General features: G+C 38.9%; 1 protein-coding gene across 7 annotated transcripts in view; it reads right to left on the reverse strand.

Moving 5' to 3' along the window:
• Positions 1–672: 672 nt before the first annotated feature.
• Positions 673–12,229, reverse strand: part of LOC129203530 (collagen alpha-1(XV) chain-like) — a 159,491-nt gene continuing 147,934 nt past the window's right edge. For 6 of the 7 annotated variants that reach the window (XM_054818144.1, XM_054818145.1, XM_054818142.1 and 3 more), the window contains 7 exons: positions 8,827–8,891; positions 6,943–7,071; positions 6,713–6,772; positions 5,334–5,393; positions 4,190–4,375; positions 2,865–2,980; positions 673–2,532 (listed from right to left, as the gene is read on the reverse strand). In XM_054818144.1, the coding sequence (XP_054674119.1) occupies positions 2,316–2,532; positions 2,865–2,980; positions 4,190–4,375; positions 5,334–5,393; positions 6,713–6,772; positions 6,943–7,071; positions 8,827–8,891 (833 nt within the window). In that variant the 3' untranslated portion in view covers positions 673–2,315. The remainder of the gene's footprint in view (positions 2,533–2,864; positions 2,981–4,189; positions 4,376–5,333; positions 5,394–6,712; positions 6,773–6,942; positions 7,072–8,826; positions 8,892–12,229) is intronic. The other variant, XM_054818141.1, reaches the window with a different exon arrangement.

Here is a 12,229-nt window from a genome sequence, read left to right on the forward strand (position 1 = left end):
TATAAAGAGGGTGTCTGGCTCTGGTTAAAATGTCAATAAGTGTTTTTTCCAAGGGAAACATCATCTTTCTAAAAGATATCTTGTGCCATTCTCTGGTAAGCTAGCTCCCTAGCTGTCCTGTGAGCACAGCATGTGAACTCAGCACCACAGCAGCCCAGACGATGCACAGTTCATGCTCTCTATGAAGTTGAAGAGTGTGCAATAAATTTCTGTAGCCTGCAGTTTAATGTTAGAAATGGGAAACAACCACTGAGAGTTCTTTAACATCTCATTGATGGTGCTTAACCATTTCAGTTCCCTGCTAAGCTTTAGCAGCTATTCAGGATACAGAGAGGGGTTAGCCCTGTGAAAGGATCAACACAAACAGAATTCTGGATGCATTTTTGCTGGGCCCAACTTATACGCTAGTTCAGTATCTCCTAAAAACTGCATTTTTTTTTTCCAGTCTTCTCCCCTCTGCATCACACAGCTCTTCTGTGTGATACCATCTACCCCCCACCTCTTGTCACTGGAATTCTAGGCAAAGAAATAGCCAGCTCCCTGATGGCTGGCTCTAGCTCAGGAGAACTGATGGTGATGACTGGCTGCAAAGATAAACCCTGCTGGTCATGACTTCGTCGAGCTGAGCGTCTTCCAACAATTAAAGGATTAAAGGTAGATCGTTCCCGCTGGAAGCATGTAAAAGCACTTTATTTTCCCCCTTGAACCTTCTGTGACTCAGAGTGAAATCCTGCCATACGTATACAACTCTTCCAACTGTGAGAACTGAAGGAGTTTGGCATTTCATCAGCGTGCTCAGCATTTTAGAGAAATGGACTATAAATGAGTGCAGTGAATTGTTATACATACATTTTAAATGTAATATAAACTGCTTTTGCCTCATTACCATGTTGTAATAATGGAGTTGTGACTTTTCCAAGAAAAAAAGAAGATATGATTCAGCTGGCCCTGGGAAATAAGCTTTTATAGCAAATTGGAAAAATAAAGCTGCATTTCACAATATTGTTTTTTATATATATATTATTTAGAGTAAGTGTGATTTGCTTTTGTCTTTTGAAGGTAGCTATCTAGTAATTTAATGCTCTATTTGTCAGCAAATGAACATGTATTTCCAACACAGACTCTAGATTAAATCTTAAAAAATGATAATGTGGAGTTTGACCTCCATAGTTACTGCCTAATATAAGTAAATATGTTGTTTGAAGTATGCAGTAGACAAATAATAGGCAAGACTTCAGATATTATGGTGATACTGTTTGTGAAGAATATTAGCATTTACTGATCATTCCTATCATTGCTGCTGTTCTTTTATATTAACAATTCTTTAATTATGTGAATGCCAGAAGGGTAAATTCACAAAAAGGAAAATCACTTTACATATAACTTAGTGGGATAACAATGTCTAGAACCTGTTTTAAAGAAACTATGACAGACATCTTTCATTCAGCAGTCTGCCACAACAGGAAATGGCTTCCTCTAATACACAATGAAATAAAGGTCAGATGGTTCATTTGTCTGCATTTACTTTGCACAGTTCTACCAGTAAAACAGGATGTTTTCTATTAACATTATGCCAGGTTTCCTGGTAACAATAGCACCAAAATAAGGGCCAGGTTTTTTTCTAGATGAAATTCACTCCTCCTGCATAAAGCCCTATGCCTAGAATCTGTGAAGAAAAAAGCTGAAGATGTGGAAGCTGTTAAATGTACGTGTAAGCTCCAGGCTGCAATATGTACAAGCTTACAGGCATTAGGTGCTCAGCTTCCACTGAAACTCAAAGGAGGTGAGCACCTTTGTTCTGAAATTTATTTTGAAATTTCCAGCCCTGTAAGATATTAACAGCCTCCCATTATTTGCTCAGGGACAGTATGTATATATATGAACAGTGCCTTGGGTATTAAAAATCTATGCAAGTGAAAAGAAGAGCATAGAGCATGCAGCGTCTCAGCTGTGAAGAAGCAGCAGCCTTGCTGAGCTATACTGCTTATGGGACAGGCTACTGAATCTTCCCCATAGACCACGCTTGACTCGTGCCCCTAAGTGATCTTCAGCTCAGCCAGAAAGACAAGGGGCTGTGAATTACTTGTTGGCAAACTTTGAACCATGTGGGATTCAAGTGGAAAGAAGGCCTTTAAGTCAGCTGCGTGTGCACTGGATGTTCTACCGAACTGCAACGCAGTTCATGTTGAGGTATGTTTTCTTTGGCTATTTTTTCCTGAAATGTGCAATTACAAAAAATAAAATATTTACATTGTTACAAATGAAATTTCAGTGTCAGCTTTTTCTGTCATAAAATGGACTATTCCTATGGTGAACTATTTTCCTTGGGGATCAGATACAAAACTGTTTTCAATACAGAGAACGATAAACTGATTACTACAGCTGTATACTTTCTGATCAAGAAGTTTCCCCGTCTTCAGCGGTGATGCTTGTCCCATACTTCCCATATTAGCTGTATGCCAGGCTTCACAGTAGTTGCTAACCAGTCGGATCCCATTTGCAGTTGAACCATGCCATATTACCTTTTGAGGCCTGAAAGGTAATGTTAAGAAGTTATTTCACAAAAAAGTCTTTCTTTTTTGGCTTTATTCAACTGCACACCTGTATGTGTAGTGACCTGTATTTCTGCTTTCCTTCTGCTTGAAGCAAACAGTGGGTAGGGAAAGATGAAGAGAGAAAGGAGAGGAAGAAAAGAAGAAGACAACCTGATATCCCATTCATAGGATATCAGAAATGGAAAGAAAGATGGCATAAGGAAAGGGAGAAATTTTTATCACATTTCTAGTAACCCAAGATATTGCTACTTGTACTACCTAGTAAAAATAAATGTCATGTAAAACTTATAAATGGTAACATAAACTCACCAAGATGGATCAGTCATGACGTTCCTCCCATCAAAGGAGTATATCGGAACATGAATGTTGAATTGTCCACCGTTGCCATTAAATATAGATTCCCAGTTATTGAAAAGTGTTTCTCCCTGTTAAAATTTCAAAAACACTTTTACAAACAAAACAAATCCAAAATCTACATCACACCTGACTTTTACAGGCTTATCTATACATCTAAAATCTTATCTGCATTTAAAGACACTTATGATTCCAGCTTTCACATCAGTTTCTGCATGATGCTCCTGAACAAACTTGTCTCATCTATCACATCTATGCTAACAGCTCTCTGATCCACGCCTTTGCCTCACAGTTGCATCTCTGTTCTATTGTCACTCCAAATATTCAGCTTGATCATCTCCATTTCCACTGTCCTTTTCCTCCTAATTGTCTAAGAGGCTGTTGTTTGAAAAATTGCTTCTAACTACTGTAGCTATAGAGAAAGTATAGAAATAATTTGTATTGGAACTTCTGTTGAGGCCACAATTTTGTGAAAACTGTTGCAAATATTCAAGGCAAAAGCTTTGCATCAGGCTACCTCTCAAACGGCTTTTAAGTTTTTCCAGTCAAAGTTGAAACAATATTGTCTTTACAAATTTGTCTACAAGGCTCTGTATTTGCATGTGCTTCAGAGTAGCATCCATTCAGCATATTCCAAACATCATGTGTTATTCCTGTAGGTTTCTTTGGCTGTTTGTTCTGGGAGCCAACCAATGCTACAGAGACATGGTTTGTGTTCCTCAGTTTTAGAGTGTGTCTGTTTATGTGAGACCACAAAATGACTCATGCTCCAGACTCTCCTCTCAGTTTCACTGGGGTAAATCCAGCATCATTCCTAAGCACAAAATTTGCCTTTACCTTTAGAAATGAGAAAAATAGTAATTTTAGCCTACTATACTCTGTGATCATATGAGAAGGTAGAACATAATAGCTATCTTTGAGAAATGAGGATGCCGTTTCCCTACTGATATAAAAAATATCCAGAAAGCTGAACATTCTACTATTACTTTGTCAGCAATCTGCTCAAAGTAGGCTATTCTCATGGCTTTATTTCTACCATTAGTCTTAGGGTATTGAAACAAGCAACCACTGAAAATGTAATGGAAATGTGAGACAGTCTGTAACTTTCTACTTTATCACTACGTTTGTTTTTTTCTTGAACCTGACTGCGAAATATGAAGCAAAGCTGCTTCTTTATAAGATGCAATTTGGGTTGACACTTTCCACTTTTGCCATTTTCCAAGATTTTGGGGTACCTACAGCCTATCCTAATATAACATGTACTAAGTACTCATTTTTACCTTAAGGTTGACTATTGGTAAATGGTATCTGTCTGTTTTTCTGACAACTGTGGCCAGATCTTGTAAATGTGATGAGAGGAAGGCTCTGTAGGTAGATGTCAAACCTGCTAACTGGGCCTGTTGAAAACACTGAAAATCTGCTCGTATGTCACCAGAAAATGGCAAGTTTAAAGCCACCAGATGCAGCTGGAGAAAAAAAAGAAGAAAAGTCACTGTTATTTTTTGAAGTTTATAACAGAAGGAAGACATATATTGGAAACAAACTAGACCTGCCCCCCCCGCCCCTCCTGCCAGCAGAAGAACTAGTATGTTTCATAGCAGGTATGAAAGTTATTTGATGCCATAACATTACATTTCTTAAAGCTATAAGACCCATAGCAGAAATACCTATTTATCTTTGGACATTAAGGAAACCATGAAGATTTTACACTCCTAAAAAATAATATTATTTTAAAAGCACCTAATATTTTTAAGCAAAAGTGTTGGAGCTTTCACACAAACAAAATACCAAATCCTACAAGCATGGAAATAAGTAGTAAGACATGACCATATACCATTTAATAATTCACTGTTACCAAATACACAAAGTAGCATGCTTAAGTCAAACAGTATAGATGCAAGAACTGATCTGCATTTTTGTTGTTTGATTGAGTTTTTTGGTGGGGTATTTTTGTTTTTGGGGTTTTTTAGCTATAACTCAGTTACCTTGCTTTCTTTGTGTAAATATTTTAAAGTATTTTAAATGATGGCTTAGGTTCTAAAGTGTCTACCTAAAACAAGCAGCACCAGGAAGACAGAAAACAGTCTACTGAAATTTTAATGATTTAATTGTATCACTGCTGTTGACTTAAAAATTGCTGTGTGTTGTAGGTTGAATCACGAAGTGAAGAGGTATTCCTAACTCAGAATCAGGATTTTTTTTTTCCTTTGAGATGGGAAGGGGGCTAGGTTGATGAAAATAGATCTGGAGGTAACAGTTTAAAATTGTCTCCAAGCTGTCTAAACCAGTTAAAGGAGTGTATTTGTAAATTTCTAAAGTAAAATCTATGAATTTGAAGAGGAAATATCACAAATCTCCCTCAAGATGCAAACTACCGTGTTTCAAACCACAGCTATGCAGTTGCAATACAGATCTCATACTTACTGCTGGTTTTCCATTGTTCAGATTTGATATTGGACTCGGTGCTGGAAGAGACTGAAATCCCTGTTATTTTAACACATGCAAACAGATATGTTAAACATGTTATTCAGATACACTCAATAGTTTTCTAAATAAAGCAAACATTGAACACTGGAGAAACTGAAAAATAAACCCAAACTGTATAGACAGAATACATTATCTACATATCATCAGTTTGGTGTGTCACATAAATATGTGTTTGAAAGCTGTCCTGGCCAAAGCTGCTTTGCTAGACCTCAGTGTACCCATTCCACACTGCTCTGCCAGAGCTGATGTCAGTGCCGAATCGCACCTGAAGTCCTGCATAGGAACAGCCTGCTCTTGCAAGGAGTGGAAGACCAGTTCAAGAAAATTGAAACTGAAAGGGTAAGGAGGATGTGGAAACAGAAAATGTAGTGGGTGGGAATATTTCTCAAGGCCTCGGTGATTCCCTCTCCTAAGCAATTGGCATGTAGAGACCAGAAGGTTGATGATCTTCAAGAGCTGTTTCAGGAACAGCAAAGTTTTCTTCTCTAGTTATGGTGAGTATAAGTAACAAGCCACTGACTGTAGCAGTTGGGAAACTCCTGTGGTGTCAGCTGCGGGCTGCAGACAATTTCTTGTAACATGAGCTCTAGACATTTTCCCAGTGTGCCAATGCACTTCTCTCTGACCTACTCTAACTTTTTTATTTTTTTCTGGCCATCTTCCTTCTCACTGCTCCTTCCTAGCACTCTCTTGCCCTTTCATTATCTCAGCAGTCAGATCAATTAACCTGTCATCAGTGAAACTGCTCTCTATCCCCTTCGCCACATCTTGATTTTCATCCTCCTGTGATTTTTTGGGATAGCCAGCATGTTCACATGCAGGGTGGTACAATAACTTGCAGAATGGGGTCAGGTACAAACTAACAATTGAGACTTTACAAGACCCTCAGGACACTCTGGGATAAACTACATGCAGGTGATGATGATGTACCTTGAATACAGGATTATAATTTTTTAAAGAAAACCTGCTGTTCAGAAACACTTTACTGATTTTCCTTGAAAGGCAACCAGGGCTTCACATGACTGACTTCAGTGTTACAAAACAGATTACTGTTTTGGTGGGGTTTTTGTAGGCAGCCTGCTTTGTTCTGCTTTTTGTAGATGCTGCTTTGTCTCTCTAGTGTTCGGAGTCTCGGAAGATAATGGAAACAGATGACTGGTGAGTTTGAGCCAATTTGCAAGCTTATTTTGAATTGACAAGTCTCAGTGGAAAATCATGTATGTTGTGCAGGGATCTGTCTGCATCTTCTGCCAAATGTATCACCTGGTTTTGCACATTTAGACTCAGTTTTTCACAGTCCAATATTTTGTACTTACATGGCTTGATATGGCTGGAGGAGGAAGGCTGTCAGCAGGGATAGGAATTAGCTCACCAAGCTGAAAGAACCCAAAAGGAAAAGCAAACAAAACCGTATCACCAGGAGCTTCTGAGCTAAAAAAAAAAGGAATCTTTGCACCCATACTTCTACACCCGTGTAAAAAATATTTGCAGGAACTCCATTTTGAGTAAGGGAATTGGAAAGGATTAGGATGTAGTGCAATAGTACCTGCAATTTTCTCCATCCATTTCGAACACGGATAAAAACCTCACTGGTTTCACTCAGATAGATTAGCGTACCTTCTGCTACCAAATGAACTTTTTCCAACATACCCTCAATGTTTTGGAATGTCGTAACCTGTCAAGTAGGAAAATGAAACACACTTCATCAGGCACATAAAACATTTTGCAAGTTAAATTGTTAAATTGAAGTCTCGTTTGAACACGTAAATGTCAAGGCTTCTTCTGCAGGAAATACTCATGAAGCCAGTTTTATGTCATTTCATACAAAAAGCTTCAGTAACATAAATATCTTGCTACTGTGGCATACCAGCATCATCATTCCATGGACTGTAGTAGAACTACACCAATAGTTAATTTTGCACAGAGTGAAGATCATTGCACCTCTACAGTTTAGCACACTAGATCAAAATGGAAGAGGTCAGAAGAGATTTGATAAGGCTTATAAATATCACACACAATTCTAGATGATACTTCTAGAATTCTGTTATATTTTTCTTAGTGTGTTGTGATCTCCTTTCTTTAAGAGTGTTTTCTTCCATCCATTTCTTTATGTTTCCAGATGCCTCTAGTGTACACAGCAAGTATTTTTCAATTGCTCCTTTATAGATTTTCAGGAGGCTTAAACTGATGTCTGTCTGAGCCTATTACCTCCATCTTTGTCACCTGAAGATAAGAATACAGTCCTCCCTAAGATGGGTTGCTTCTACAATCTGTTTGATAATTTCAGGTAATGTAAAATCAGGGGCAAGTTTCTTAAGAGTGTAATTTCTTGACACTTGAATGTAATTTCTTTCTCATTTCTTCAGTGTCAGAAGGCATATTAATGCTTTATGAATCATCCAGACCCTACTATAGATTTGCATATTGTTTTTTAATGTTGGTTTTGACCTTGGTGGGCTTGGATCCTCTATCTGAGACAGTAGCTCCTAGCCTGTAACTACAGTCCTCTACCTTGGGGCACCAGTGTTTGAACATCTGTTTCTTCCCTAATCTGTAATCATTGTCAGGTCCCGAATTTCTATGAGAAAAGGCACTTAGCAGAGGTATGACACTATGGTGGGAAGGCATTAAGAAACTTGCACTTAAATTCTTCTAAGTTCATTTGATATGATGTAGATGATCTGAAAGTTTGCTTGTTTATTAGTGCATTCTCAAATGATTGCCCACGATATCCAGTGAATTTGCTTTTCTATCATAATGTGATAATGTGGAAAAGGAAAAATTTGCAGTGAACCCCCTCTGCTAGCTTGATTTTTTTTCCCCCCAGCAACTACGAATATTTAACTTAGAAATTAACAAGACAGAAGTCTTAGTTGTCATTTTTACTGCATGGATATCTGGGATACAATTCTGATTTGATTCCTGCAGTTAAGAAAAGGAAAAAAATTTATATATATTCTCTGGCACAACAATATTTAGATTTGCTATGGAAATTTACAGTTTTCTTCTTAGAATCAAATGACCTATATTACTGGGTTTTAATCCAGTAATGTAAAGTGGGGGTTTTTTTCATGGAAACTGGGCATTCAGCAGTTTTATTCTAGTATCTCAGCATGTTAAGTTGCCTTTTCTGTCAGAGACATTACTTTGAACATGGAATATGCACCTTTCCATTACTTTAGCATGCCATCAGTCTTTGCATCTGTTTGAATAGGCTGTTAGTAACAAGGCAATGGACAGCCTTCTCCTCTCATCACTTTTCCTAGCTATATGGATTCCCTGCCGAAAAATTGTGAGGTTCAGAAAACCAGAAACATTCTAATAAATAAAAACAGGACAGAGTTTTCCCTCCTCTCTCAGTGCTACCAATGACCACTAAAAGATTTGAAGCACAGTTTCAATGGCAAACTTCCTTATTTTGCTGTCTTACCAGATTCCTGGTTGCAGGTGACCCTGGCTCTCCAGGAGGACCTGGTGGCCCAGGCATTGCGGCTGCTAAAATAAAACAAGCATACAATACACATTGAAGGTCACCTTTTCTGAGAGAGAATGTGAGTGATATAAAGAAAGGACTTAGTGGTGGTGCCTAGGAGTAGTGGGAGCTTTAAATAGCCATAGGCCGTACATAGTCAAGTTCTGAATAGCTGTGTTCAAGCCAACTACAGCAAATGCATTCTAAGGATTTTTTTAAAAGCAATGGTGAAACTTAGTCTTTTCTGTGTTATTTGGGAGATTAAGTTCAACAGATTGCAATCTGTTGTAGATACTCTGGAAATGGAGAACCAGATCCACTTAAATTGACCAGAATGCTCTTCTAGCTGCTAATGATGTGCACATGGAAGAGGAAGAACTTTCAGCTCCTGCCCATATAGGCTTTGAGGGAGTGATTATGTCTTTTGTTCTAAAAGTAAACAAAAATGAGCTTTTCCTTAGATAAAAAATTCACAAGTGTAAGCTCAGCTTATGTTTCAAAGCAACAAAGAATTCTCCAGTGACATGAACTTGAACTTCTAAGACTGCAGTCCACAACATCTAGTACCTAGTACCAAAACTGAATTTCCTCACCTTGAGCTGCAAGTCCCTGTTTTCTGGAGTAAAAACTGCTTTCTTTTAAGGAAGGAAAGAAGGAAAGATATGGAAGACTGAAAGCAAGCATCTAATGCAAATGCATATCATGATAATGGAACTTTGAAGCTGTTTAGAAGAAAGTACTTCTCTACATGTGGACCTTGCTGAGTATCATGACTCTGTAGCTGAGATCTGGGCAGATCTTGTATAAGCAGAAACTCCCTCTGTAGATGAAAAGAGAGACTCAAAGTGGGGGCAACAAAACAGGTCCAGGAATATCCAGGAGAGTACACTGGTATACTGCTGGGAGGGAATATGAAAGGCTCAGTATGAAATCTGATTAGGAACAGAAAGGCATGATGACAGCTAGTATGACATAAAGAGCTCTAATAGTTGATGGATAGTTGTCAAACTACCTGAGCATGGGGAAGTCTAGGGTGTCCTAGCATGCTTGTGAATCTGGAGTATGAAACATGCACAAAGAACTGCAAGGTTCAGCCCCTAACCACTCCCCAGTTGCTACCTTGCTGGGCACTTGAAAATGGTGCTCACCTGCTCTTAGCTATGCAAACAATGCTATCATCCCAAATACGGACAGAATTACTCTTCAAAAGTGAAGAAGAAATGGAGGAATGTAAGAATATTCTCTGAAACCACCCTTTGGAGAAATTTTGGTGAGCACATCTGGTAGCCCTCCTCACAATAACCAAAGTCCACTCATCCACGGCTTACTGGATACAGCAACTAAACAGACTGAAGGAGAGTAACAGAAGATAAGCTAAAGGAGTGTACCTTCTGCCTTCATCATTTTTAAAGGAATCAGGATCACAGTGATCTTCAGTGAAAGTGGAGCTATAGATTCCCCTCCACCCCCACAAATACATTCAGTGAAGAAAAAGTATTGGTTATCTTCTCTTTTATTGTATCTTTCCATTCTGAAGTAGTTTGATAGTCTGAATAAAGGATTGTAAGACACATTTTTAAAATATAGTTTGAACCATTGAAGAATCAGTAAAGGCTAACCCTGAGAGCACCGCTGCATTCCAGAGCTTGCCTTTGAACAATCTGTAACTCTTGAATTAATACTTGCACCAATAAGTGCAAGTTCTAGTGTTCAAAAATGTTTGGTTTTGTGAAACCCAGAGGAGCCCTGAAATCACCTTTTACAAATTGAAGAATCTATGCTCTGAAGGATTCGCAAGGATCCTCCAGAGCAATTCCTTCATGCCAATGGCAGGAGAAATGGGTTCAGTTCTCAGAAGTGTTCAGCGCTATTTATCTGCAGATAAGCCATTCCTCTTTGCCCATATTACAGTATGTGAGCCCCATATTACAGTATGTGAGCCCCATATTACAGTAAGACCTTTAACAGAAATAACTGTGCCTTGAAGATAGGAAATAAATAAACATCTATGTTCATAAAATTTAGTAAAATTACATCCATCAGTGTGCTGCCTAAAGAAGCTTCTTACAAAGCAGAAAGGAAAATGTGTAGGAAGATGATGAAGACTAATGGCAGGGAGGATAAACCAAAGTATAGGGATGGAGTACTAATGATAATTTGTTTTGTCTGATTGGGTCTCTTAGCTAATATTCAGAAGTGCTTAATATAAATTACACAGGAAAAGGGCTGAAGGCCTTTATGGACTTTATGGATGCTGAAGATCTGTCCATATTATGATGATCAGGGGCTAATTCAGGTACAGCCCTATGTTCCAACATTGAATATTAAGGATTTCTTCTTTCTCAAATATTCTTCAGAGGATGAACACTTCTGATAGACACTCAATTAATAATATCTAGTGGATGACACATTGGAAGTCTCACCTTGTCCCTGGGCAGCTTTATAAACCAGTCTGACCAGGTTCAAGAAATACCTGGAGAGAACAAATTGGAGACAGAGAGGTCTGCACCCCAAACTAGAATACTGAAGACACAGATCTTGCGAGGAAACAGACTGATGCATCCGAAGCTCCAGTGCCACCTTGTTTGCAAAGTTCTCCCCTGATGTGACTATTTGTGCCACATTTTACTCATTTTCTAATCCAGTAAGTTGACAATCATTAAACGTACAGTAACCAACCCACCCAAAGTTTTGTTTTTATTCAGCATTTGCATAACACCTAGCTTCTAGAAGCAGTTCTCCAGCAGTTTCATTCTAGACCTAAACTCTGCTGCGGGTACTGCCTTTATATGAGAGAATCATAGAATCTTTTAGGTTGGAAAAGACCCTTAAGATCAAGTCCAACTGTAAACCTAACACTGCCAATTCCACCACTAAACCATGTCCCTATAGCACCACATCTACAGAGTCTTTTAAATACCTCCAGGGATGGTGACTCAACCACTTCCCCGGGCAGCCTGTTCCAATGACTGACAAACCTTTTGGTGAAGAATTTTTTCCTAATAACCAATCTAAACCTCCCCTGGCACAACTTGAGGACGTTTCCTCTTGTCCTATCGCTTCTTACTTGGGAGAAGAGACCAACACCCACCTGGCTACAACCTCCTTTCAGGGAGCTGTAGAAAGTGATGAGGTCTCCCCTCAGCCACCTTTTCTCCAGGCTAAACAACCCCAGTTCCCTCAGCCCCTCCTCCTAATACCTGTTCTCTAGACCCTTCACCAGCTTCGTTGGCCTTCTCTGGACACGCTCCAGCACTTTCTTGTAGTGAGTGACCCAAAACTGAATCCAATACTCGAGGTGCGGCCTTCACCAGTGCCGAGTACAGGGGGACAATCACTTCCCTAGTCCTGTTGGCCTCAC

This window comes from Grus americana, chromosome 2 (assembly GCF_028858705.1).
Source record: "Grus americana isolate bGruAme1 chromosome 2, bGruAme1.mat, whole genome shotgun sequence".
Classification (NCBI taxonomy): Eukaryota; Metazoa; Chordata; class Aves; order Gruiformes; family Gruidae; genus Grus; species Grus americana.